At 40.6% G+C, this 27,889-nt stretch overlaps 2 protein-coding genes and 1 pseudogene across 5 annotated transcripts; all 3 read left to right on the forward strand.

Moving 5' to 3' along the window:
* The first annotated feature begins 839 nt into the window (after positions 1–839).
* On the forward strand, positions 840–16,975 carry LOC111728756 (zinc finger protein 658-like). Of its 4 annotated transcripts, XM_023526994.1 has the most exons (8): positions 841–864; positions 1,107–1,223; positions 2,038–2,250; positions 2,808–2,866; positions 8,600–8,726; positions 9,023–9,118; positions 15,704–15,764; positions 16,160–16,348. In XM_023526994.1, the coding sequence occupies exons 3-8, from the start codon at positions 2,130–2,132 to the stop codon at positions 16,200–16,202; spliced, it is 507 nt and encodes a 168-aa protein (XP_023382762.1). In that variant the 5' UTR covers positions 841–864; positions 1,107–1,223; positions 2,038–2,129; the 3' UTR covers positions 16,203–16,348. The 4 variants fall into 4 exon arrangements, with proteins under 4 accessions (XP_023382759.1, XP_023382762.1, XP_023382761.1 ...); XM_023526991.1 differs by lacking the exon at positions 15,704–15,764 and having other exon boundaries at positions 840–864; positions 16,160–16,975; XM_023526993.1 differs by lacking the exons at positions 15,704–15,764; positions 16,160–16,348 and adding an exon at positions 10,879–11,641.
* LOC105311232 (zinc finger protein 658B-like) lies at positions 16,822–18,127 on the forward strand. Its single transcript, XM_023526989.1, is given in 1 exon segment — positions 16,822–18,127. A coding segment is annotated over 1 exon segment (1,194 nt). The 3' UTR covers positions 18,016–18,127.
* Positions 18,128–20,999: 2,872 nt separating this feature from the next.
* Positions 21,000–25,990, forward strand: LOC111735500 (annotated as a pseudogene).
* The last annotated feature ends 1,899 nt before the right edge of the window (positions 25,991–27,889 follow it).

Consider the following 27,889-nt stretch of genomic DNA (forward strand, 5'->3'; position numbering starts at 1 on the left):
ATTGCCCATGAAGCCTTGGGAGCGTGGGACGTAATTTTTGAAGCGTTTTCGCTTCGTTAGCCAGTTGGAAGACGTGAAAATTGGACCTGACCCCAGGACACTCTTGAATACCAGAGACTTGGGTTTAAAATTCAACATTAGAGCCTAAAACCACACTGCAAAACGTGGTTATGGATCAGATCCTGGTTAGAAAAACAACAGCTGCAAGAGACAATTGGGGAAACATGACGATAAACTAGATATTAGGAATATTAAAGAAAATTGCCATTACCTTGGTTAGTGAGATAATATTTGGAGGTATAGGAAATTATTTTTTGACGCTATCTAATGAGATAGTTAAAATTATGAAATCGTGTATTTGCAATTTATTTTTAAAAATTAACCAAAAGAATAAGAGAAAGCAAATAGGGCTTACTCATTAAATCTGTGTAATATGTGTGTATGATGCTCATTGTACTATGTCTGCTATTCGGAGTGTTTGAATTTATTTTTAATCCGTAATAAAAGACTTGTGCTGGGTGGGGAAGGGCGAAAGGAAGTGAGGGAGTTTAATGCCGCTCCAGAAGTGTACCTTTTAAAATCAAGTTGCCAAAAGAAGTAAAGGTGCACACAAGTGTCTCTTTCATAGCTATGAAATAGAACACATACGACAATTTGGAGCCAGCATTACATGAAAAGAGGATCATCTGTGACCAGCAGGGCAATTTTCTTTAATATTCCTAATATCTAGTTTATCGTCAATTTTCTTTAATATTCCTAATATCTAGTTGATCTAGATATCGTTTATTGTCTCTTGCAGCTGATTCGTGCAGTTCTTCTGAGTGTCTTTTGCAGCTGATTCGTGCAGTTCTTCTGAGAACTAAGGTATCATTTGCAAAACATTTTGTCAGATGCTTATAATCACTGTGTAAGCGGCTATCAGAAAACACTTTGTTCCCTTCATTTATTTCATTTAACCCTCACAAAAACCTACTTGTCGGTATAAACGTGACATTCCTCAGGTGAAAGGACCTTCATGGGGCGGAATGTTATACCCCAGGGCACAAGCTGGTGGGTGACAGAGGCAGGATGCAAATATAGATTTTACTCTCTCTTGCTCTTCCTAGTATCCTCCCTGACCCAAATCTAGAGTTGCAACCTTTGGAGCAGTTAACCGAATTGTCTGCCCTCAACTTCCCAGAGATACGATTGTGACATGAATGCGGACAGAATCTAATCACGTGGTAAGTCTATCCTGGGATTTGTGGGTTTTCTCCATAGCTTCTGGGTCATACTGAGCTGCTTGCACCTTCCTGCGCTGTCCAGGCTGTCTCCATCCTCAAAGGCCCAGTCTGATATTCTTATGCATTTTTGGGCCAACAGAAAGATAATGCAAATATAATACAAAAAACATTATTAAAAAAATTTTAGTAGCAACAGTAAAAATAAAAGGAGGTGAAGTTAATTTTACTGATGTTATTAAATTCAGTACATTCAAAATATTATTTTGATTTGTGGCACTAGCTACACTTCAGGTATAGTAGTTGCGTGCAGCTAATGGCTATAGTACTGGATAGTACATTTCTGGTGAATTCCAAAAGGTCAGGTTTAGAGTGTTGGATGAAGATTTCAAATAAAGTGAATTTGTTTCTCAGGCTTAGATCCCACCCCTCCGTGGTGCAGAGTAACTCTTTTAAGTCCGGAAAGAGGAGCCCTACGAACTGCCACTTGGAAGAACAACCCTTCATCCCTGCTGGAAAGGTGCAGGTCCTGGTTTGCAACACCAGAAGCAGATTTTGATCTCTGAGTAGCATGAGTAAAACCTGGTGATGCCTCCACGTCCGGAAGCCTCCATGTCCAGAAGCCACCACAGACTGTGTGACAGTGGAATCTGTGGACCAGCTTGGGGTTGAGAGGGATGGGTGACTGTCAGGCTGCAGAGAAAAGCACTTCACTGGATGGCTAGTGAAGATGATGTTCAGGGAAGGTGTATCCAGCAGAGCTGATGAAATCCTAAACAGCACCATGTTTTCTTTGTTTCTGTCCCCACTCTTCCAGATTCTGAGCTGTTCTCATACCATTTCCATCACTACATGTGGCATTTAGAGTTATGCTGATGCTCCCTCTTTCCTGAACATGGAGATGACAAAATGATAGTAGAAGAAAAGTTTTTTATATTGGACACCTTTTGGGAGCCCAAAAATATCGGGCCAAAAATGAAAGATTTTTGGGTAGTATCAAACAGCAACACAGTGCTGTTTACTCACACAGGTAAGTACTATAAACATCTTATTAAGAGATCTTTTTTAGAAACTGCAAACAGCTTGGAACAAAAAGTTAAAAAATATATTTCTTGCATAAAGCATCCCATTTTAATTTCAGAGTTTTCTGTGCAAATTCTTAAGGTGTAAAGACAACAAGAACTTGATGAACAATCCAGCCTGAGTAGTTTTTTGAGACTAGTTTTAATGAAATTAGAAGGTTTCACCTTTGTGGTACCTGAATTTTTTTTTTTAACTCATCCTTTATTTTAGTTACATATTAAAAAAATTTTGTTTTAATTGGTCATAAGGGGGCATACATTGTTATATGATTGACAAAAAGCAGTTTACCTTACTCTGAAAATGCAAGGTTAAGCCCCCATAAGACATGCACATGTTCAGACGGTGCTGCCTCTGTGTGGTTCTTCCTGTTCCTTCTCAAGGGGCCGTTATTCCATAGGGAAGCCTTTTCTCCTGCTGGTATTATGAGATATTCAAAGCCATGAATATAGGAGTTGTAAAGCAGCCAGATTTCTCATGACCCCATTTCTTTTTCTTCCTCCCTAGTGGAACCTTTACAGTTATTAACCTTCTTCCAGGAGCAGCAGAAAATGAACATAGCTCAGGTGAGTTCAGTTGAATAACCCGTTTATTTTACAATGGATTTTATAAGGACTTAAGTGTCTCTTTGTTAACATGGAAAAGTAGAAATAGAAATGGATCACATGCATTCAGAGAAGATGTAGAAATACAGATGAATAGCAGGGCAAGGGTGGTGGTATTTGAATATATGCAGATTCTCTGGTATTACAGGAAAGAATTCAGTAAGGAATTGCCAAATTGGAGCTCCAAATGTATCTCTGTAGTTCATGATATCCATGTCAGAGTGTCAGACAGTATTTCTTTAACGGCTGACATTAGTGAGAAGATAAAGCAAAGTGTCTTCGTAGAATGTAAAGAGATTGATGACAAAAAATATGTTTGTTGTTTTCAAATAGGTGTTCCAGTTAACTTTCCAGTAATAATCTTAAAATAATATAGAATGTTGCCTCTACTTGTTCTACAATAAAAGCAGAAGACTTAATGCTGAATGTGAACTTGGTCAATACTATCTTTCGGAAACTCAGACATAGGGGTTGAATTAAGACATTTTCTGAAGAATAAACTGAATATCCTTAAGATTACATAAATATTTTGAATACCTATGATATTCAACTTACTCAGCAGTTTAAAATGCTGTTCTCTTTCAAATATTTCAACACTTTACATTCATACTTCAAACCTCTGCATGAAGCCCTGTTGCCTGTGTCCTCGTGACCACAGACTTGATTATAATCAAACTCACTAGATCTCTTCTCATCCTTTCTTTACTTGACTTTACTGTGTCTCTTGCCTCTACTTCTCACTCTGTCCTTCTGAGAAGTTTCTCTTTTAGTGTCTGTGGCACCTCCACTGGCTCTGTCTTTCCCTTGCTGCTATCTTCATAGAGTCACCTTCTTTCCTTTATCCACATTTTCATCCTTGGCCCTTAAATCTTTTCTAATGTTTTGTAATGATTTCATCCTCTTTCATTTTTTATTTTAAAACAGCTTTATTGCAATTGAAATCATGTATCATGCTAGTCACCCATTTAAAGTGTAATATACAATTTTTAAAGGTGTACTTATTGCAATTGAAATCATGTATCATGCTAGTCACCCATTTACAGTGTAATATATGATTTTTTAAGGTGTTCTCGCAAATATGGGCAAACATCACTGTAGTCAAAATAGGCCCTTTTCATCGCCTTAAAAAAAAAGTGTGTAGGTTTTATCCGGTCCCATTATCTTATCCCTCCCCACCCCAAGCCTCAAGCAACCACTAATCTACTTTCAGTCTGCAAAGATTTGCTGAACCACTCCCTGTATTATTTCTGGCAGGACATTTTTGCTTTTGGCACATTGTTTTTGTTTATCTCAAAAAGTTTTAATTTTTACAATTTTGTTGGGTATTGAATTCTTGGTTGACAACCTTTTTCTTTCAGCACTTTTAATCTGACATTCCACTGCTTTCTCCATGGTTTCAGATTAGTAACCAGCTGTTACTGCTATTGTACGTGATGAGTCACTTCTTTCTTTCTATTTTCAAGAACGTCTTTGTCTTTTTTGACAGTTTGATTATCATGTGTCCAGGTATGGCATTTTTACTTCATGTTTATCCTAGTTGAAGTTTGTTGAGTTTTGGGATGTGTAGATTAATGTTTTTCATAAATTTGGAGACTTGGCTGTTATTTCTTTAATATTCTTTCAGACTATTTCTCCTCTCATTATTCATATATTTGTAAACTTGATGCTATCTAGTAGTTATTTTTTTTTTACCATTTTTTCTTTCTGTTTATTTCTCACACTGCATAATTTCAATGGACATATTATACAGTTTTTCATTCTTTCTTCCACTTGCTCAGATCTGTTGTTGAACTCTAGGGAAAAGTTTTGTTTCAGTTGTTGTACTTTTTAACTCTTGAAATTCTGTTTAGTTTCTTTTATTGATACATTTTACTTTGTGAAATATTGTTCTGACATTTTCCTCTAGCCTTTAGATATTCTTTCCTCGAATTCTTGACTATTTTCAAATAGCTGATTTAAAGTTGTTACCTAGTAAGTCCAGCATCTGCTTTCTCAGTAGCAGTTTCTGTTGAGTACACCTTTTCATGCATATGGATCTTGCTTTCTTGTTTTTTTTTTGTTTTTTTTTTCTTGATTAGCAGAGTTTTTTGTTGTTGCTGATAAGTGGACATTTTAAACGAAATAGTGTGGCAACTCTAGAAATCAGAATGTCTCCCTTCCACAGGGGTCATTCTTGAAATTTATTTGTTTAATGACTTTTATGAACTAATTCTCTAGCACCTGTATTTCTTGTATGTAGCAGTAGAAATTTTTTCAGAAATTTCCTTAAATTAGTAAGTCTCCCATCTTTCCTTAAGGGCTCTGTGCATGAGAGGGCATTCCTTCAGCATTCAGTTAGGCAGTTTACAAGACTGCAGTAGCCTTTATTCCTTATTATGCCAAACCTCATAGTTACTTAGAGGTGACAACTTAAGGCTTTCTTTTCTGAGCATGCTGTCAGCCCTGGGCCTATACACAGCTCTATGCATGTGTGTAGCCATCTAGATTCTCAGGAGTATATCAGAGATTTTCAAAAACTTTTTTGTCTTTTTGTCTTTTTGACAGTTTGATTATCACGTGCCCAGGTGTGGCTCTCTTACTCCAAGTTTATGCTTCTTGAAGGTCATTGAGTTTTTGGTATGTGTAGATTGTTTTCATCAAATTTGGAGACTTCTTGGTTATTATTTGTTCAAATACTCTTTCAGAGTATGTCTTCTCTTTGTCTGGGACTCTATGCATTGACTTGTAAACTTGATGCTATCTCATAGTTATTTTTCATCATTTTTTCTGTTTCTCACACTGCATAATTTCAACAGACATATTATACAGTTTGTTCATTCTTTCTTCGACTTGCTCAGATCTGTTATTGAACTCCCCTGGTGAAAGTTTTGTTTCAGTTATTGTACTTTTCAGCTCTTGAATTTCTCTTTGATTCCTTTTTATCGATACTCTTTACTTAGTGAAATATTATTCCTATATTTTTCTTTTATCCTTAGACATTCTTTCCTAGGGGTCATTGACCACATTTAAAACAACTGATTTAAAGTTGTTTCCTAGGAAGTCTAACATCTCCTTCCTTAGGAGCAGTTTCTTTTGATTATACTTTTTCCTGCATATGGATCTTACGTTCTTTTTTTCTCCCCCTTGTTTAATAGTTTGTTGTTGTTGTTGTTGTTGTTGTTATTGTTGATAACTGGACATTTAAAATAACATAGATGAGGCAGCTCTAGAAATCAGAATGTCTCCCCTCCATAGGGATCATCCTTGATATTTATTTGTTCAGTGACTTTTCTGAACTAATTCTGTAGAACCTATATTTTTTGTGGTCTGTAGCAGTAGAAGTTTCTTCAGAAGTTTCATTAAATGCCTGGAACCAGTAGTCTCCCAGTCTTTGCTTCAGGGCTCTGTGCATGTGAAGGCATTCCTTCAACGTTCAGTCAGGCAGTTTATAAGCATGTAGTGGCCTTTACTTCTTTCTTATGCCAAACCTCATAGTCACCTAGAGGTTAGGGCTTTCCCATGTCTTTCCTGAGCATGCCGTCAGCCCTGGGCCTATACATAGTTCTATGCATGTGGGTAGCCTTTTAGATTCTCAGGAGTATATCAGAGCTTTTCAAAATCTTTTTTTGCCATCTCATTCTTCAGCATTTCCTATTTTAAGCTTCTCGATCAGGCCATTGTTTGCTCCTGCTGTTATCCACCACTTCAGTTAATACCCACCACATAAGTTAAACAAATGCCTTTAAATGTTTGGCCAGATGCTTCTGAGGATAAGACTTTTCACACACTGTATGAGCTCCAAATTAGCACACATAAAGATATCCTTGTAGTGGGGTCGTTCATCGAACTACCAAACAGCCCAAATGATGACAGTTTTTCTGGCAATGATACTTTGGTGGAACTACAACCCATCATGTAGTTGCCAGGCTGCAGGTTGGAGCCTGTGGATTCTCAAACTGTGGCAGAGTTTGAGAGGGATGGGAAGAGGGTATATTAAAATGATACAACATCACTATACTTAGAGTGATTCCGCCAATTTTCTTGTATACTTCCAGAAATTATCTTTGTTAACTTCTATAATTTTCGCCAGTTTTTTCATTGTTTTTGTGGAAGAGAGAATTTTCTGGGGTTCCTACTTCACCATTTGCACTTCTGTCATTGTTAGCTTAATTTTTTTTTATCCAGCTGTTTATTAAGTCACATATTAGAGAGATTGGCAGAAACGAATAAAAAACAACAGTTTTCTCACTAATGTTTTAGTTTTGGAAAATATAGTTAAATTTTATTTTATTTTTTATATTAAGATAAACTTAATGAGGGGAGTTCTTCATCTTTTATTCATTTGTTTAAGTTCCCAGCTACTGGCTCTGAACTTCACACAAAGAAGGTATTCACTCAGTCATACCGAAGACATGAGTGAGGATATAACCGGATACATAATACTGGAAAAAAACGTGTTTCTGTCCTCTTGTCTCTTAATCTACTTCCCTTTCTTTCTACTGTTTACTTGCGATAAGAACACTTAACATGGGATCTACCCTCCTGACAAATTTTTACATGTACAGTGCTGTATCATTCGCTAGTGGCATCACGTTGTGCAGCTGATCTCTAGAACTTAGTATTTTGCACAAGTGAAACTTTATACTCATTGAACGGCAACTCCCCCGGCTCCCTCCTCCCACCCCCTTTAAAGTCTTTGTTGTGGAAACTTTCTCTTTTTTCAGTTTTCAATACTCTACTCCCTCATGATTCCATTATTACCTTCAGAAAAGTTCTTCTCTGGCTTTGTGGCCTCTACTTTTTCTGCCAGCCTCCTTAATATTCACGGTGCCTCAGATGCTGTTTCTGGTACTTTTTTTTTGTCCAATCCCTATGTGCTCAAGTTGTTGTCTGACTGCTTCTGTTAATTTCCATGACCACCTAAATTGCTAGTGTCTCCTTAATGCTTGTCTTTGTCCTAGAGCACCCGTCTGTGTTCTAAAACCATGCGTAGTTTAAGGGACAGTTCCAGCTTTTTGTTCTACAGACTAGTCAGTAGCAGCATGAACAGGTCTGTCTCATGAAAACTTCTAAGGTATTTTTTTTTGTATGTCTTAAATATCGGTATTTGGCACCAGCATTCAAGAAGCTGCTCATACTGCTAGATTGGGTAGCTAATTGGTTACTGCTTCTGCTGATTAGATCTTTCTATTTATATCTGTCGCTGTTACTTCAGTGTAGGCAGTGTTCTCATACTAGTCTGTTTGATTCCATCTCCTAGGTAAGTCATCCTTTGTTCTCCGTGAGCTCTAGATTTATATATCTTTATACGTTTATTGATACATAAGTTCAATCATGTACGGGATCTCCACAACTTACATGTACTGTTTCCTTGGCTCCCATTATTTATGGTATTGATGTCCTTGGAGGGATTGAACATCTTAGGATTCTCTAGAATTCTCTAGACTACCCAGGGTAATCCCTCGGGACGTAGAAGAGTTGTAGGAATTCTTTACACTGAAATTTTTCATAAAAATATATGAATGAATTACAGTACATTACAAACCCTTTTAAGTAATTGAGTAACTCCAAAGTTAAAGACAAATTAGGGCACGAGTAGACATTCTTTATAGCTATTTGTTTTAGAGCCTTAAGAGTAAACAGGAAAATAGTAATTCTCAAAAGTATTTTCTTTGTCACTTAATTCTGAACTTTGAACAAAATGTATCATTGCAGGGATCAGTGTCGTTCGAAGACGTGACTGTGGAGTTCACCCCAGATGAGTGGCAGTACATGGGCCCTGCTCATAGGACCTTGTACAGAGACGTGATGCTGGAGAACTGCAGCCACTTTGTCTCCATGGGTGAGCAGGCTTTACTATGTGACTCCCCTTGGAATTCAAATCCTTTTTGTTGTAATCGTCAAAACACATGGACCCTTTGTAGAGATTAATGTTGTTCAGGCTTTTAAGAGGCCTGGGTAATTGAAACCTTTAGAGAAACAGAAACGATGTTTGTGTCATTGCTTTCCCATTGAAAACTGCAAATGGGTACTTTCATTTTGCTCTTGCTGCTATATCTTTCTCCACCTTCAGAATCTAAAAAGCACGTGGATCTGGTCTATATATAAAGTCTTTGTTGTGGATTGTTACGTTCACAGGGTATTGCATTACCAAACCCCAGGTGATCTTCAAGTTGGAGCAAGGTGAAGAGCCCTGGTCCTTAGAGGAAGAATTCCCAAACCAGAGGTTCCCAGGTGAGTGAGCACGGACAGAAGGAAACTCCTGGGGTAGTTAGACTTTAGAGGGAACCACTTTCCAAAGTCGTTTTTCCTTTTAAACAGCTTTATTGAGATGTAATTCACATATCATACAATTTACCCATTTAAAGCATACAGTTTTGTGGCTTTTAGTATATTCATAGATATATGTAAACACCACAGTCAGTTTTCTTCACCTCAGAGGGAGAAACCCCATGCCCTTTAGCTATTATCTCCTTATTTCCTGCCGCTTTAGCTCTGGCAACCACTAATCTACTTTCTGTCTGTATAGATTTGGGTATTCTGGACATGTCAATGGAATCACACATTATGTGTTCTTTTGTGATTGGTTTCTTTCACTTTGCATTACAAGGTTCATATTGTAGCATGTATTAGTACTTCATCGTTTCTTGGCGAAATAATATTCCTTTGTCTGGATATACCACATTTGTTTGTCCATTCATCAGTCCGTGAACCTTTTGGCTGTTATTGAGTAATGCTGATGTAAAACCCATTTACAAGTTTTTGCATGGACATGTGCTTTTATTTCTCTTGACCATATAGGTAGGAGCGGAATTTCTGGCTATGTGATAACTCTGTAGAACTGCCAAACTGTTTTCCAAAGGCGCTGTATCATTTCATAATCCTAATGATGGCATATGAGGGTTCTAAATTTTCTACATCTTCACCAGTACTTAATTATCTCACTTTTTGATTGTAGTCATCTGAGTGGATGTGAGGTGCTATGTCATTGAGGTTTTGATTTGCATTTCTGTATTAGTCAGCTGGACCGGCATAACAAAATACCATAGCCTGGGTGGCTTAAAAAACAAATTTATTTCTCAGAGTGCTGGAGGCTGAAAGTCCAAGAAGAGGGTGCCAGCAGGGTTGATTTGTGGTGAGGCCTCTCTTCCTGCCTTGCAGATGAGCACCTTCTCACGGTGTCCTCACCGGGCCTTTCCTCTTTGCATTCATGGAGAGAGAAAGGTGTCTGATGTTTCTTCCCGTTTTTATAAGGATATCAGTTCTACAGAAATAGGGCCTCTCCTTTATCACGTTAACCTCCGTTACCTCTCTAAAGGTCTTATCTCTAAATGCAGTCACATTGGGAGTTAGGGCTTCAAAATATGAATTTGACTGAGACATAATTTAGTCCTTAACTATTTTCCTGATCACTAACGATGCCAAGCAGTTTTTTCATGTGCTTTTTGGCCTTTGTCTAATCATACTGATTGGCTAAAAAGATATCCCTCAATAGTATGTTAGAAAGGTTATAAAATAAAAGAATGGTAAAGTTGTTAAGTCAATAAAAATAAATAATTTAGGGTCTAATATTCTGTTATCTTTCAGGTTTATATTTAGGCAATAAATTCATTATCTTTAAAGAAATCCTGATAGCGCAAGAGTATTTGAATAGCTGCACTAAGCAATATGATATCAATGATCATAAAACAAAATATGAATTTCTAAGACTTTAAGATTCGCTTGAATTATGAGATCATAATTCTTCACTTAATGTTGTCAGTAGGTTCCTGGAAATTGACTTAAGTGAAATGAACTGTAATAAAACCACCTTTATTACAGTCTTCACTGATATAAAGAAGAACTGAGTTGTTAGGGCAGAAACATCACCAAACTTCAAAATAAAGATCCAAAAGACTTCTAATATTACCATTGATGTAAATCTGAGCTAGACATACATTTAAGAAAGATTAATCATTATTATCTAACCCGCTTATTCCAGTTCCGTTTTTCAGGTGGCCATATCCCCGCAGCTCAGCTCAAGGCAGAAACCCACCCTGGGCAGGATACCATTCCATCTCAGGGTGCATTCACACACCACGCGCACTCAGACATGGGGTTAATGTAGACACACCAGTTCACCTAACATGCACATTTGGGATGTGAGAGGAAACTCGAGGACCCAGAGGAAATCCACACAGACGTGGGGAGAACATGCCAACTCCACACAGACAGTGGTCCTTGTAGGGAATTGATTTTTTTTTCTCATCAACGTTGTAACTAAATGACATTTAATGAAAGGAATTTATTTGAGGACCTGCTGTACCTCATCTGATGAAATAATAAATCCTGTGGCATATTTAATAAATATGGCTATAGAAGATATAAATGATATTTGTATTAAAGTGGACCACATAGTTGCATATGTGTATGCTGAAATTAAAGGACAAGCCTTTCAAGTTCCCTTGGAATTATCATAAGACAGTGAAAATATAGTTTTATTCTAAACACCAATAAATTCAACTAATTAGAATCACCACAAATAATATTCTCTCAACATAGTTCGATAAATGTAGAAAGTAATGATAAAATGAGTAGACAAAAAACCTTGATATGGAACTTTGGAAAATTATCTCTATTAAACAGTATATTAAGAAGGAAATCAATTTCAAAATTGCATGACATTTAGAAAGTAATAAAAATAAATGTGCATACTAGAAACTTTTAGTTATAGCTGAATTAGTGAACAGAGGTAATTTGTAGTCTCATTTATATTAAGAAACTGATCAAGAGCAATAACAAAAATATAATAATGAAGAATTTAAAAGTGAAATTTAAAATTGATCAACTGGAAGACAAATTATAGACTATATCTTAGAATAAAGCAATGAAATGGCTGCAACTTTAGTTAATCCTAAAAAAAACCAAAAAGCACTTTTCCATAAAAATTCATGTGGAGACATACTTGTAAAGATGTAATATCAAACTAAATCCCTTTAGAAGAGCACTGTGGGAGGACTTGCTTTATTAGATATGAAGGATTTATGTAAAGCTCTGAGTAGTTAAGTAGTTTGCAGCTAGAGGTGGGATAGTTTAATAAATTAGTGAAAGAAAAAGTTCAGGGAAACAAATATGATCCATAGACAATTGGTTTTGACATGTCCACTGTCCTATCAGAACAGTGGGTAAAGAATCCTGAGGTAAACTTACTTATGGGTCAAAACAAAAAATCGGATTCCGGTGGCTTAGAGCAGAACTAGATATAGTCTATGTGATGTCAAGGAAAACATGTTCATAACTGTGCTTAGGAAAAGAATAAGATAGAAAGCATTAAATGAGAATGATGGCATAAACATTCTTTCCTATTCACTAACTACAGTTAAATACTTAAAATTATACATAAAAAACCAATAAGATTCTGAAAGATGGAAAGAAGAATGAAGATGAGGTAGTATTGCTGGCACTTAATGGAATACAGGGTGGTTAGTACAAGCAGAAGGCCAGTGAGAGTCCGATCTCTCAACCCTGCCCAGTGTTAACCTTCTCTATCTCCCATGGGTTTCAGTGGAGGTTTAGTGGGGAACCTCTCCCCACTTGACAGTAGTGAGCTGCGCTCTACTTCTGTTGGCATGGTTTCAGAGAAGTCTGGCTGAAACTGAACATTAACATTAATAAAGTACAATTTTTAATTTTCCGTAAGGACTATGCTTTTGTCGTCCTGTCTAGAAATGTCAGAACTCTTAACAGATTTATTCCTGTGATTTTTTTTTTTCCTAGAAACTTTTAAATTTCACATTTTACACTTTGTGTTCCATTTGGTATTAATTTTTATAGAAAGTATGAGTTATATGTCAAGTTAAAATTTTTGAAAAAGGAGTCCAGTTATTCTAGCAGCGTTTGTTGAAAAGATTATCATTTCTCCTTTGAGTAACATTTGCTTGATCTTAGAAAACAGATGAGTGTATATTTGCATTGCATTTCAGTATGTGTGTGTCTGAGATTGCATTCTATATGTCTGAGATTGCATATTTCTGTGGCGTCTCTATTTATCTCCATATCTTTCCTTATGCGAATACCATATTAACTTTCTTACACTAGCTTTTTAATTTTTGACATCAGGTAGTACTGAATCCACCGGAATTTTATGTTCAGATGACTTTATGAATTTTAAAACAAGCTTCTGATATTTATAAAAATGTTGGAATTTCAGCTTGAAGTGCATTGACACTAAATCAAACAAAATCAGCATAAAAAATATAGTTTTCTAATTCCTAAATAACATGTACCTCTCTATTTAGTATTTCTTTGATTTCTTTCATCAATAGTTTTTAGCATACAGATACCAAGTGGCGTGTATTGGTGCTATGGTAAATTATGTTGTGTATTTGATTTCAAATTCCAGTTGATTATTATTTGTATATTATTGGCTTTCATGTATTGGCTTTGTATTTTGCCTTTGCTGAAAACGCTTATTAGTTCAAGGAGCTTTTTTAAAGATCATTTTGTGATTTTTCTGTGTAGGCTTACTCTGTATCTTTCATTTTCATTCTTGCCTTATTGCATTAGTTGGAACTTACATTGCTGTCTTGAGTAGAAGTGCTGAGAGTAAACCCCCTTGTCTTTTCCTGAGTCTTAGGGTTAAAGCATTCAGGCTCTCACTCTTAGATGTGATGTTACCTGTAGGCTTTTCGTGGATTCCTTTTATTAGGTTGATGAATGGATTTTAAATTTAGTGAAATTTTTTTTTTCTGTAATTGATGTGATTGTGGTTTTAATCTTTAGACAATGAATATGGTGAATCACATTGATTGATTTTTTTGAATGTTGCAACAGTCTGCATTCTTGGGATGAATCTCACTTGGTCCTGATTTATTATTTATTTTAATATAGCACTGTGTCCTTTTGCTTACTGTTTTTCAGTATTTTTACATTTATGTTATGAGAAATATTACATAGGGTTTCTTCTTGAATTGTCTTTGGTTTTGTTATGAAGATAATACAGGCCTCCTAAAATGACTTAGGAAATATTCCCACATCTTGCATTTTCTTGAAGAGATTATGTAAAATTGGTATTATTTCGTCTTTCAATGTTTGGTAAAATTCACTAGTTCACACCATCTAGTCCTAGAGCTGCTTTTTCAATTACATATTTCTTGACCACATATTCAATTTCTTAAATAGATCTATTTGGCTTATTTCTTCTTCATGAGAGAGTTTAGTAGTTTTTTGTTTTCAAGGAATGTGTACATTTTATGTAAATTATCAACTTTATGGGCATAGAATTTCTCTCAATATTCTTTATTATCTTTTTAATGCCTATTATGTTGGTAGTTATATTTTCTTTTGCATTTATTTCTGATACTGAGAATGTGTCTTCTCGATTTTCCTCCACTGGCTTTTTATTATTTAAAAATCTTTTCAAAGAAGTAAGCTTTGGTTTGAGTGTTTTCAATTTCAATTGTATCCTCTGATCTTTATTATTTTCTATCTTTTGCTTTCTTTATATTTAACTTCTCTTCGTATAGTTTCTCAAAGCTTAGGTAACTGGTTAAAGGTCTTTTTTTCCCCTAATGTATATAATTTTAAACTATAAATTTATCTCTATAAACTACAAAATTATCTGAGTACTACTTTAGCTGTATTTCATAAATTTCTATAGTTTGAACAGTTTTAGATTTCATTTACTTAAAAATATCTTACTTTTTTCTGAGATGTCTTCATTGACCCATGGTTTAATTGAAAGTATATTAATTTACAAACATGTTTTATTTTTCCAAATAATTTTGCGCACCTGATTTCCAGCATAATTTCTTGATGGCTTGAGATCACACTGTATATGATTTCTCTTCTTTTATAAATATTTGTTTTATAGCCCAGAATATGATCTGTCTTTATGAACACTCAAATGCATTTGACAATAATGTGAATTCAGCTGCTTTTTAATATATTGTGTCTTTGGTTTTTCAGGGTATGGTTTTCACAAGTACTGCTTCATCTCTTCTAGTTGTAATATTGGGCCTACTGTGTATTCCTGCCTTTTTTTTTTTCTTTTTTTTCCCTCCTACCTGCTCTGAGTTAGCCATGAGTACCCTAAAGCAACAGATTTGTTCCTCTTGCCTATGCAGATTTTATAGAGTAGATAGGAATATGTTTCCAGGTGGAATTTTGGCAATGCCCGCTGTTAACCATGTCCAAGAATTCCTTTTGAATGGGAATTTCTCAGGATTCTTCATGACCATTTCTATGCGCTCTTGCTGTGGCTCATGGCGGAAAATTTTGCAAGAGTGTTCACATCCTTTATATTTATGGCAGAACCACAGAGAAGAATCTTGTCTTCTTTTTTCTTTTTCTTTTTTCTTTTTTTTTCTTTTTTGGAAGTAGGGAGGCTTGAGTATAGTGGATATTGTCAGAACAGTTCTTTGTTAGACCATCTTTTCCTCAGATCGTTGGCTAGAAGGAACAGGCTTTTCTTGGAACTTTTTTAGTCTCCGCCTATTGTTGACTTTGGTTTGCAGGCTTTTCCAGCAGGCCAGCACGCAGAAAGAAAATCTTGGAATTCTCTGTAGTGCCATTTCTTAAGTCCTAAAGTCCACCTTTCCATTTTGTAGCATCTTCATTTGTTTGTTAATTTTTTTTTTTCATCTTGGCCAGCACTGAATATAATAGCTGTTTTTTGTTTAAACGATATGGATGAGGAGAGTGTGTGTGTCTGTTTCTGTGCATGAATTACTAATCTTTTGAAAATTACCAGAAACAATACAATAGATAACAAAACGTGGCCTTAAGCTCCTTATGAGAAATATAAGGTTCATAAGATACTTTCAATTTTTCTCATTTTAGGATATTATAAGGTTGATGTCCACATTGAGGGGAATCAGGAAAAACAAGAGAAACCATTGTGGCAAGTAATATTCATTGATAACAAAACACTGAATAAAGAAGGTCAGAAAGTTTTAGGAAAACGAATTAACTTGGATTCGATTCCAGATTTTTCAGGAAAAATGCCTTGTAAATGTGACTCATGTAGAACGAGTTCACCATTTGTTTCTGAATTAATTATTAGTGATAGAAATTGTTCCAGAAAGAAGGCCAATTACATGAATGTCTGTGAAAAGTTACAGTTTGTTATTAATCATGAGAAAACTCATACTGGAGAGAGGTCTTACAAATATAATAAAAACGTGAAAGCTTTCAGTCTTAGGCAGGATCATCAGAAAATTCAAACTCTGGAGCAATCTTCTGAATGTAGTGAGTTTGGAAAAGTTTCACATGATGAGACTGTTGTCTGTGTTACAGCTCAGAGTTCTCTAATAGGAGAAGAATCTTGTCAGGATTGTGAATTTAAGAAAAACTGTGACAAAGCAACTCTCTTTAACCACGCGAGAACCGGCACAAAGGAGAAATGCTTTGATCTTAATGAATGTAGTAGATCCTGTGACAAAACCACCACTGCGAAATACAATCAAGTTCACATGGTTATGATGCACTATGAATGTAATAAAAATGAAAATAACTTCAGTAAGAATTCACCCCTTACTCAACCTCAGAGAGCTGCTCCAGGACAGGCTTTTGCAAGAAGTAAATGTGAAGAAAACTTGAGCCAGAGCTCAGCCCAGAAAACACCAACTGGAGATATGTACTGTGTTTTTAATGGATGTACAAATGCCTTCTTCCAGGAATTAGACCTTAGAGTATATCAGAGAACTCAAACAGAAGAGAAATTCTGCAAATTTGATAAATATGGAGAATTCTTGCATCAAAACTCACCCCTCAGTGTACATCAGGAAAGTACCACAGGAGAGGAGTCATGAGAAAGTAATAAATGCAGGAGATTATTTTACAAGAATGCACACGTCATTCAGCATCAGAGGACCTGCTCAGGGGAAAAAACTCAAGGCAATGAATGCGGGAAATCCTTTTGTTCAAATTCACACCCTATTCATTATCCTGGAACTCATATGGGCGTCAATCTCTATGCATGTAATGAATGTGGGAAAACTTTTTGTCAGACATCAAACCTCAGTGAACATGTGATAGTTCATAAGGAGAAGCCTTATGATAACAATGGATGTGGGAAATCTTACAAGAACTCTGCTGTCTTAGTACACCACAGAACACACACAGGGATAAAGCCCTATCAAACTAATGACTATGGGAAATCGTTCTCCAAAATTGCACAGCTCAAAGAACATGAGAGAATTCACAGTGGGGAGAAACCCTATGAATGTATTGAATGTGGGAAAACTTTCTCTAACAAGACCCACCTCAGTGTACATCAGAGAATTCATACAGGGGAGAAACCCTATGAGTGTAATGAATGTGGGAAAACTTTTGCTGATAATTCAACCTTCAAAGCGCATCACAGAATTCACACAGGGGAGAAACCCTATGAGTGTAATGAATGTGGGAGGTCTTTTGCCTATATATCTGTTCTCAGAACACATCAGAGAATTCACACAGGGGAGAAACCCTATAAATGTACTGACTGCGGGAGATCTTTCGCCCATTATTCAGCCCTCAGAGCACATCACAGAATCCACACAGGGGAGAAACCCTATAAATGTAATGGCTGTGAGAAAACTTTCACCCGTGATTCAGTCCTCAGGATACATCAGAGAATTCACACTGGGGAGAAACCTTATAAATGCAATGAATGTGGGAAAGCTTTTGTCAATAGTTCATCCCTCAAAATACATCAGAGAATTCACACAGGCGAGAAACCCTATGAATGTAATGACTGTGGGAGATCTTTTGTTGATAATTCAGCCCTCAGAGCACATCAGAGACTTCACACAGGTGAGAAACCTTATAAATGTAATGGCTGTGAGAGAACTTTCACCCGCAATTTAGCCCTCAAAGCACATCAGAGAATTCATACCAGGGAGAAACCCTGAGAATGTAGTGAATGTGGGAAAACTTTCTCCAAGAAATCATACCTCAGTAGACATCAGAGAGTTCACAAAGGAGAAAAACCTTATGAATGTCACGAATGTGGAAAAACTTTTTCTCAGAAGGCAACCCTCAGTATGCATCAGGGAATTCACACAGGGGAGAAACCCTATAAATGTAACGAGTGTCGGAAGACTTTCTCTAGTACTTCAAACCTCCGAGCACATCTGAGGTCTTGCACAGGGGAGAAACCCTATGAATGAAATGAATGTGGAAAAAGTTTCTCTCTGAAGTCATATGTTAGTGCACATCAGAGAATTCATACAGGGGAGAAACCTTATGAATGTAATACAGGTGGATGTTTATTTAGTCAAATCTTATGTAATTTACACTCTCCTTTGTTGTTATAATAAAAATCTTCCATACTTTGTCCAAACATATTGAAAATAATGGAGAAAATATACATGGCAAATATAAATACAAGACTAAAGCTCAAATTTTGATAAAAGTTTGATAAAAGTAATATATTCTTACTTTAAGGTAAGGAGGAAGAGACTGAGGACCTTAGAAGCGATAGTAGATGCAGAAGATGTGCTCGTGAATGTGTTTATTCATAATAATACCATCAAATAAACTCAAGTGCTCTTGTTCCCACTAAAGCTGTATTAAAAACATTATGACCAGCAAGCAGGGGACACACATTACTTTTAAGTGCACCTGGAGTGTTAAGACAGATTTCCCATGTGAACTCCTCAGTGAATCCTTATGACTGCTGCTGAGGGGATGCAGAATTAACCATAAGAGAATTCTGTATAGGACTCAAAGCTATCTCTATATGCTTCAGGCTGGACTTGGGGTCGCAGGGGTCTAGAGAGGAGGGCGGGGGAAGGCAGAGCACACTCAGAAAAGAAGAATATGAATGAAACACACTAGGGATATCTGAAGAGACTGCTCAAGACCTGAATTAGCTCCAGGCTTTGAATCCTAGTCTCACCCTCCACCCTACAGACCTTAAGAGTTGGTACCTTAGCTCACCTTAACCCATTCCTGGCTTCTGGGTGTAGCACATGTGCATATGTATAAATATTTGTGTTTCTCCCAAAATTTCTATGCTAAAATCCTAACTCTTAAAAATGATATTAGGTGGGGCCTTTGGGTGGTGCTTATAGACCCTCATTAATGGGATTGGTGTCTTATAAACGAGGCACCAGAGAGATCTCTAGCCCCCTCCCACCATGTGAGGACACAGCAAGAAGGTGCTGGCTACCAACCAGGAAGAGAGCCCTCACCAGAAAGTGACTTGCTAGCACCTGATCTTGGACTTCTCAGCCTCCAGAACTATGAGAAGTAAATTTCTATTGTTTCTAATCGACCCAGTCTTTGGTATTTTATTATAGCAACTTTAATGGACTAAGACGTATTTCAAAACTTACGTGGAGAGTAAGAACTATCTTCATTTTGGCAAATACAAAGTTGGGTCAAGTCAACGAATAAAAAAATCTTAAGTAGAAAAGTATGGATTATTGGATTTGAAAATACTGAATTGGTTTGTAAAAGGATGAGTGTGTGTGTGTTAATGTCCCAAAAGTCTTTGTGCCGTTGAAAGCTTTACGAACTCCAAAATTATAAATGATCCAAATTTATAAAGTTATCATTTAAAGGCTTAATTACATATAATTCTTTCATATTTAGATCTTTGAATTTGAATAATACATTTTTAATTTTTTGTATATAGGTCCCTCTGATTGAAAATGTGACAAAACAAACACTACTTAAAATTCACAAAACTAAGTTTAAAAGTTCTGTGTCTGGGTTTATACAAGACAAAAAACATTATGTGGGGAAGCTGGAGCTGAGGAAATAGCCAAATTTTCCCCAGGAAATAGCCAAATTTTCAGAATCAACTTCAGATTTTCAAGGATTATGGAATTGGTGGGCCTCGAGTCAAGATCTCTAAGGGGCAATGGAACTAGGTGACATCTGGTTTCCACATGAAATTAAGAGAAAATCATCTAAGGTCTCTGACAGATTGAGAGTAGAGCTGGAATGAGAGATCTAGAAGGCCCAGAAGGGTGCAGAGGTACATGTAGCTGGATGGTGAGAGAAGGGCAGTAGTTCAGCCTCCTCTTCTTATTGTCCCCTCCCCGCCCTCAGGAACCTTTGTGACTAGGCCACAGCTCTGTGATGTGGGTGGGCCTGGGGTTCTGCTCCCAAGTGAACTTCCAGTGCTCAGTTGCCAGAAGGCAGCAGTGATATTCACATCATGGAAAATCCTCTCTCTTCTCTGAAGAGCATTATTGACACATGGATAAGCCTCAGTTTCACTCCCTGGGTGATTGATACCATCCTCGCCTTCCTGTGTGGACTGGGGCTCTTCCTCCTGTTACTCTTCTGCTTCCAGAGTAATCCATCTATACCACCACCTAGGAAACATAGAAACATCAGGAAGGTAAGGAACCCTTGGCCCAGACCCAGCAAAGCTGATCTTTTTTCTTATTATTTCACCTTTTCTGAATCACCTAGAGAAAATGGTGAGACGGGAATTCTTGGGAATGAATAGAACATCACGTTCTAGGAACAAGCCAGGCCGAGCAGGGGTTAGAGTGAGCACACGGATTTTGATCTGAAGATCTTGGATCAGGAGTCCAGGTGTGGTGGAGGGCTCCAGGGCACAGTCCCAGATGCAGTGACCAATGATCAAGGACTGGATACTAAGTAAGAGTTGGATCTCTACAGAGTGACAGGCCCCTGAGCACTAGTTCACCAACTGCTTTCCCATGGCAGGTGTCTAAGTCGAGCCTCTCCTCTGTTGGGGCTGATCCGAGATCAGTGCCGAGCCACTGAGTGTCTCTGAGCAAAGGCTGGAGTGGGGCTCTGGCCTGGGAAACCAGAGTCCTACCGGACTGAGCTCAGAGGGGCCTGTAGTTCTGAGAATGTGTGTTTTTTTCTTTTTCTTGAGCAAGAAATCCATGGTGGGTCTCATCAAGATTCTTTTTTCCATTCATCCAAGAAGAAAAGCAAAATATTTTATCTGCTTTACAAAAAAAATAAAAGGGGAAAAATTAGAGAGTCTCATTAATTAAATGTAGAAAGTCACTTTGTTCATGAACACTGAGCTTCTGTAGCTTGTCTAGAGACAGGAGAGTAAGAATGAGTCTAGCTCCTCACATTTTCTTGTCTCAGCATTCGGTGGAGCCAAAGAGGAAGAGAAAGATCAGGAAGAAAAGTAGAGCTTCGAAAGGTGAGTTTCTGCCCCTCAGCCCTGTGCCAAGGGGTTTGCCCCCCACCTCTCTGGTCCCCGAGGGTCCAGGTTCAGGTCTCCAAGGATGCCAGCAGCGGAGCCTGTTTCACAGGAAACAGAGCCATCGGGAAGGCTCTTGGGAAGGAAATTAAAATCCAGATACATCCCAGAATTGTGTTCTGAATGAAGCATCTGAGAGCCTGGAAATGGGTGTCACCCAGCAGGGGCATTTGGACTGTCGTAGATCAATAGTATCCGACTGAAAGGTGAGAACCCACCCCCCACCCCTCCGCCAGGTCCACCTTTGAACAAGTTGTTTATCATCACTCAGTTTCCTCTGTAAGGTGCCCCCTGACCTCTTGCTCCCCTATGGGGCAGTTGTGAGGTCCGCAGTGGGTAATAGATGTGGAAGCACTTTGTAAAAGACAAAGTTTTACCCTTCTTGAGCCTTGTGATCACTGTCAGGAATTGTTATCCTTGACCTGGATGCTTGGGCTCCAGAGATCTCCCTTCAAAGTGTCTCCCCTAAAGGGCCATTACCCTAGCCTCCTGTAAGACCCCTAAGGCCCTGCCTTAACCACATGACCCGGTCTCCTGATTTCCAGCTTGCAGAGATTGCCTGCAAGAACTGGAAGAGGCTCAGAGCCTGATTTCTCTTCTGCAAAGGTAAAGAATCTTCCCCTTCTCTCGGGTCCACCACCCTCTGGGCTGCTGGACACCTCGAACTGACATGGAAGGGAGGGCAATGGGGTATGGGTGTGGCTACAGCCCTGGGGTGACAGACAGCAGGAGCACTGTGGAATAAATGTCGGGGATGGGGAGGACCCTAGGCACCAGGTGCCTACCCTGCAGGATCTCCTGGCCCCACGTGCCCCTGGCTGCAGCTTGTGCCTCCGTGTCCTGCAGCCACCTGGGAAGGCTCCCTGACAAAGGCAGCTTTTGTCAGAGCTCAGGTCAAGAAGCCACTGGTGAGGCGTGCAAAGCAGTTCCTGAGGGAGCCCGCCAGCCCTGTGCAGAGCCTGTGGAAGATGCTGCTTCCGTCATGTCCCCGTTGGCTTCCCCAGCTCCTCTGACTGAACGCCTGCTACCTCTGGCCTCTTCCCTGTCACAAAGTCCTACTACCTATTCAGTTCCTGTTCATTCACACTCATTCTTGAGTGGCTCTCAGCCACCAGAGCCTTTCCTTCCCCTGGACGACCTTTCACCACAGCCACTTGCACTTTCCCCTTCTACCTCATGCCTCCATGATTCGGAGGCCCACTTTCCACCTCCAACAGCCTCCTCTGCACCACCACTGTCAGACTCCACTATGACACCTCCTCAGTGTGACTTGATGGCACTCCCACTCAGGACCATCCCACAAAGCTCATCTCCACACACACCTTGGTCGGCTTCTCCTGTCGCAGTCCCAGCCATCTCAGGCCTTGACTACTCAAGCTGTTCCATTTTAACCCCGTCTCAGTGGCAGGCAGCTGCCAAAGCCTTGTGCCTCTCAAACTCATCACAGTGCAAATCCCAACAAGAGCACCTGTCCCACCACTCACAAGAGGCCTTGCTCAGGAGAGACTCCACAGAAAGAATGGTAGAGGCTGTTAGCCCCTCCTTACTCGAATCCGATGACCAGAATCTCCTGGAGATACAAGTCACAGAGAGAATCAAGATAAAGATTTCGAAGGAAAAAGACAAAGACAGATTATATCCAAAACAAATGAGCCCAGACTACCACCTGAATTCTTTGGGGAAAATGTTGCCATCACTAGGTGCTGAGCAGGACACCACAATCCCCCAACCCTTCTGGACCGCGAAAGATAAGCCAGAGCAACTGCCTAGTCCTCAGCAGCTCTCATATCCTAAGGTCTTGGGGGACCATCTACAGCAAAAATACAACCAGCTTTTTTGGGGTCTCTCCTCTCTGCACAGCGAATCCCCGGTGGCTACTGCCTGGATCTCTGAGAATTCTTCCACACTACAGTCACCCTCATTCTTATTCAATGGAATCTCAAATGCCTGCCCAATTCATCTGCAGGCTAAACTACCTCCACTGCTTTCCCATTCCCAGCCCCTGCCCCAGCTGGAGTTCCAACCTCAAGCCTTGATTCCAAGGATGCTGCAATTACAGGCCCCACCTCTGGCTCAGGCCCAGGCCCATTTCCAATCTCCTGTACAAATCCTAGGACCTTCTTCTCCATCCCAGATTAGAGCCTGTGGTGTGTCTTGCCCGACAGCCCGGAATGAGCTAAAATCTCTCACCTCAATTGAGATTCAAAATACAGAATGGCCCTTGTTGCCGAAGCAACTAGAAAGTGGGTGGGCTCCGCCGTCTGTGATCGAAAGATCTCAGGAAGTCTTTAATATCTTCACTCCCAACCTTCCCGAGGACAGCTGGGTGGGCTCCATCCTTCCCGAGAATTTTCCAGTCAGTCCAGAGCTCCGGAAGCAACTGGAGCAACACCTCCAAAAATGGCTTATCCAAAACCGCTGGGAGCTACCTCGGAAGATACAAGAATCTCTGGAACTAAGGCAGCTTCAGAGCGAATTACCAGGGAAATGTCCGGTAAAGGACAAGCATGGGGCCTCACGGCCCTCTTCCTTCACAGGTGAAAGCAGCAAGGATCCGCAGAAGGTGGGGTTCCAGCTAAAGCAAGACATAAGCAAGGTCCCTAAAAACCTCTCCAGGTCCTCCGAAAGGCCTATAGTGGCATTTCAGGAAGTAGACTCTGAAGGGTTAGAAAATGACTGGATGCTTTTAAGAAAGGACTTGACAAGTGGTTTGCCGAGGAGCTTAGACAAAAATCTAGAAAACATCCCAAAAGGCCATTTAGGCAGGAATTGGGGGCAAACCAGCGAGGGTTTAATCCCCGTGAGTGTGCGTCGATCCTGGCTTGCTGTCAACCATGCTTCTCCCAAGTCCAACGCTCACATGGAAACCAGGAATTTGGGAATCTTAAAGGGTTGGGAACCCTGGGTGAACACCTCCCACAGGGTTTCCTTCCTCGACACAAACACTCAAAAGATGCTGGAAGCACATATGACAAAGTTTTGGGTGAGGCACATGTGGGGCCTGCCCCTCAAGCTCATCAAGTCCATTAATCACTTTACGTTGAAAAAGGTTCAACCCTCACCCACTCTGCAGTTTGCCTTTCGGCCCTCAGCTCCCTGTGTCCCTGGAGACCACTCGATAGTCCAGCTTGCTGAGGTCCTTGGAAAACTTCCTCAGCCCCATCTGGGAGAGAAAGCGATAGGAGAGGAGTCAGTTCCAACCCTGGAGAGGCCTCTCCTGGCCCCCTTACCTGTGTGTGAGGAAATCCAGAGGGCTCTGGGACAGATCCCACTTGATGATGACCATGGGACCACAAAGGCCTCTCTGGCTAGACAGGAGGGCAGGCCGCCACCTCAGGCCGTCACACTCACCTGGCAGAGTGGGACTGTGGAGTGGGCCATGAAGGACAGCACAGAGCCCAGTCCAGGTTCAACAATGTCCAGGAACGAGCCAGGAGGGAAGAGTGGTCTACATGCCTCACGAGACCCCAGCCATCAGGTAACAGTGCCAGAGATGAACATAGGACCCCAATCTTTGAGGGCCAAGGAAGCCAGGGAGGCAGGGAAGGCCACATTGTCCCCTGCTTTTCAACCAGAGTCTAGAGACATCTTGGGAACCAATGTGCTGACAAAGTCCCAAAACAAAAATGCACATTTGTGTAGTTTAGAGGCTCCAGGGACCAGTAAAAGTCCCCTATACCCTAGAATGACTGTTCTCCAAGATCCAGGAGAGCCACGCCTTAACACAGAGATGGTTAGTGAGTTTAAGTCCAACGTAAAGGTACAGTCAGAGAACCTGCCACACGAGTGTCCCAGACACAAGCCCCTTGCTACTGACAACTTGGCCTCTCAGGTGCCTCAGTGCCATCCCCAGGGAGTGCCCAATGGAAACAAGCTAGTTTTCCAGATGCTGTGTGGCCTCAAGGCAGCCTCAAGCAGCAGTCCAGAGCAGCAGGAGCCCAGGACCAAAAGATATCAAGGCTTTTGGAAGAATCAGAGCGAGATGTTTGTCCCTACTTATGAGAGAGAGGACTGCAGGTGGCCCAACCCAGGAGAGCATGCAGAAAAGCTCGAGAAATTGGGGACCTGTCAAGACAGGAGTATGAGTTCCTCTGCCTAAGCCAGAAAAACTGTAGGCTCTGTTGGGAAGAAATACCTCCAGCTGCTGCCAGAGAAAAAACAAAGTGTTTTACAAAGCTTCTTCAAAAGAAAAATGAGGATTTTCCCCCATAAAAAATTCCAAGGTCAAGATGCTTTGCAAAAGTGCAAGCCCAAATCAGCCACTGCCCAGAGCCAACAGTCAGTCAAAAGCAGATCAATTCTGGACAGCGAGAATGTGGAGGCTCAGGAGCTCATGACAGCTGTGGGACAGATTCTAGAGAAGAAAATGGCCATTCACCATGGACTTCATGCCACGAAGTTAAAGGAGCACAAACGGGAACACCCAGCCCCAGTATGTGTGTGTGTCTGCTGCCTTCCTTACTCCACAGAGCAAGCGAGAATGATGAATTACGCCCCTCACAGTCAGGAGGCTGACTCCAAAGACCAAAATTGTTCTATCAGGGAAAAGCAAGTCAGACCTGGGAAGTCCTTGAAAAGTGTCAGATTCGATGATGAGCAGCTGGAAGTGAGTCGCACCCCATCCCTGGCCCCCAAGAAAACACTGTCTCCAGTCAGTGCCTGCCAGTATAGGCCAAGGATGCCGTGCACGCCAGGCCACCAACCACACTGCCCACGGCATTATCTTTTTCGAGTAAGGGTCTTGCCTGGTCCATGCTTCACTAGCCTTTTCTAGTAGGCAAATATGTCTCCAAGAAAAAAAAAAATCAGTCCATGTAGAGAAGCGTTTTCTCATTACTACATTCAAAATGTTTACTTTTCCCCAATATATGTTTTTTTCTCATAAAAGGGTGGTGTAGTGACTTCTTGTGCTTGCTAGGTGTGTGCTTTGGCCTCGAGAAGAAAGGGGCATGGAGGGAGGCTGATCGTGGCATTGCGAGCTTACTCCTTATCCCAAGTCCCTTCATCGCCCCTGATATTTTCACAATACTTTCATTACTCAAACAACAAAAACTACTCTAAAAAAAGATGAAAAAAACCCATAAACACTCCACTCGAGGATCTGGTTCAACTCATCTTTCTCCTGCTTCCACTCAGCTTTGAAATCGTGCAGCTGTAGGAAATAGGTTTACAGGGGCCTACAGGGTTGGTCATTCCCACTCAGGCTCCAAGAATTGTCAGGAAGTTTTGGAGTGGGGAGTTGCTGGGGCCCAGAGTTCAGAAGCAAGAGAAATCTTGCCCCTGGATCTCTTGCGCCCTAAAGACTCCTTAAGGTCCCTTCTCACCTAATGAAGGCTGCGATGGGGATGGCCTTGTGAACCCCTCTCAGCTTAGCCTGAATAAAATGTACAGCTCGCCCTCCTCCACCTCTGCCTTTCCCACATGTAGAGACCAGACAGATGGCACTTCCTGCTTTGCGTGTGCGTAGGTGTGAGCCTCAGGGAGGATGATGATGAGGGCTGTGTTCACTCCTGCCACAAATGAATGAATGGTCATGGTCACTGGTGACCTGCCTTTCCCTCTATTAACCCCAGGGGAGGAATTCTGGATGAATAGAACAGTGTGTGACTGTATGTGGGTAACTATCTGACAGTCGGATACCGTGAAATTTGGGTGGGATGTGGGTGAAGAATTGAAAAGGTTGGATCCAAGAAAGGAGGCAAAGTGACACAGAATGTCCATAAATACGCAGCGACCGAGAAGCCCTGATGTCCCATCATCATCTACAGGTATGGGAGGAGGGAAGGGGAAAGGGCCGCAACCTCTGTCTCCACCTTCTTCAGCTCTGAGATCACATATATAAAGAAGCCACCTCTAGGGCCAAATCTGCAGAATTAAAGCAAGTCAGGAATGGTTAATTGTCTCCACAATACAGTTTCTAAGCTTGCACATCCTTGCCTCCTGAATTCTAGACAAGATGACTTAACAACAGGTGGAAAAGCCAGGACTAGAGAACTCAGTGTCACTCCCAGTCTGGTGACCTTTACATAAACACATGGCCCAAGGTCTGCTCCAGGGGAGAGTTGGGGACTTAAAAGGATGAGAGACTGGCCTGCCATCACGTAATAATTCTTATGTGATTCTAGCCTTGCTTATCCCAGAGCCCTGCAGGAGACGAAGACACCACACAGGATTTATCACACGGGAGCGCAGAAGTGACCTGTCCAGAATGGGTGGTGCAGTCCAGGATTGGTCCTCGGCGTGGCCTGCTCCTAGTGTAGCTTGCCTCCTCTCTGGCCCCAAACCACACAGAAAAAAGGGAGACCAGGAACAATCTTTCTAGAGTGATTCTGCACTTTGTGCCACACTTGGCACACAGGGGACCCAGCTCGGGTGTCCTTGCAGTGGTGGAGAGTCCTGTTCTAGAACAACCCTGATCTGATGACAGCAGGAATGGTCCTGCTCCCACACCTGTCAGGACCCCAACATGTGGGACCAGGACCAGGGTTGAGGGGTGCAGGAGCATAGGCATTCTCATGACACAGGATCTTCCTGGAGCTAGTTCCTGCTTCTGGGATCCTGAGCAGCCACCAGGCTGGGCACAGCAGTGCAGCCTGGACCTGTGGAAGGGTGGGACCCAGGGCAGGAAGTGCCCCAGGTCTTCGAGTGCTTGGGAGAGGGTGTCACACAGCTGAGACCTTGAGCCTGGCTGTGCTCATGGGTCGTCTCAGGCACCGAATGGTGAATTCTGAGAGTCGGGGAGGGGGAGCTGGACATGCACCCCATGCTCCTGTCAGCATAAGTACCAGAGTGACTGGGATGCTGACGGAAGCAGCAGCAGGAAGGGGCAAGTCCCA

Source organism: Pteropus vampyrus, unplaced genomic scaffold (assembly GCF_000151845.1).
Source record: "Pteropus vampyrus isolate Shadow unplaced genomic scaffold, Pvam_2.0 Scaffold1000002382, whole genome shotgun sequence".
NCBI lineage: Eukaryota > Metazoa > Chordata > Mammalia > Chiroptera > Pteropodidae > Pteropus > Pteropus vampyrus.

Excerpts from the sequence above, each read along its gene's own strand:
- LOC111728756 (XM_023526991.1), top strand. The coding sequence starts at position 2,130 with ATGATAGTAGAAGAAAAGTTTTTTATATTGGACACCTTTTGGGAGCCC. Across the intron at positions 8,727-9,022 it reads CAGCCACTTTGTCTCCATGG|GGTATTGCATTACCAAACCC; the intron begins GTGAGCAGGCTT and ends TTACGTTCACAG. Across the intron at positions 9,119-16,159 it reads CCCAAACCAGAGGTTCCCAG|CTCAGAGTTCTCTAATAGGA; the intron begins GTGAGTGAGCAC and ends TCTGTGTTACAG.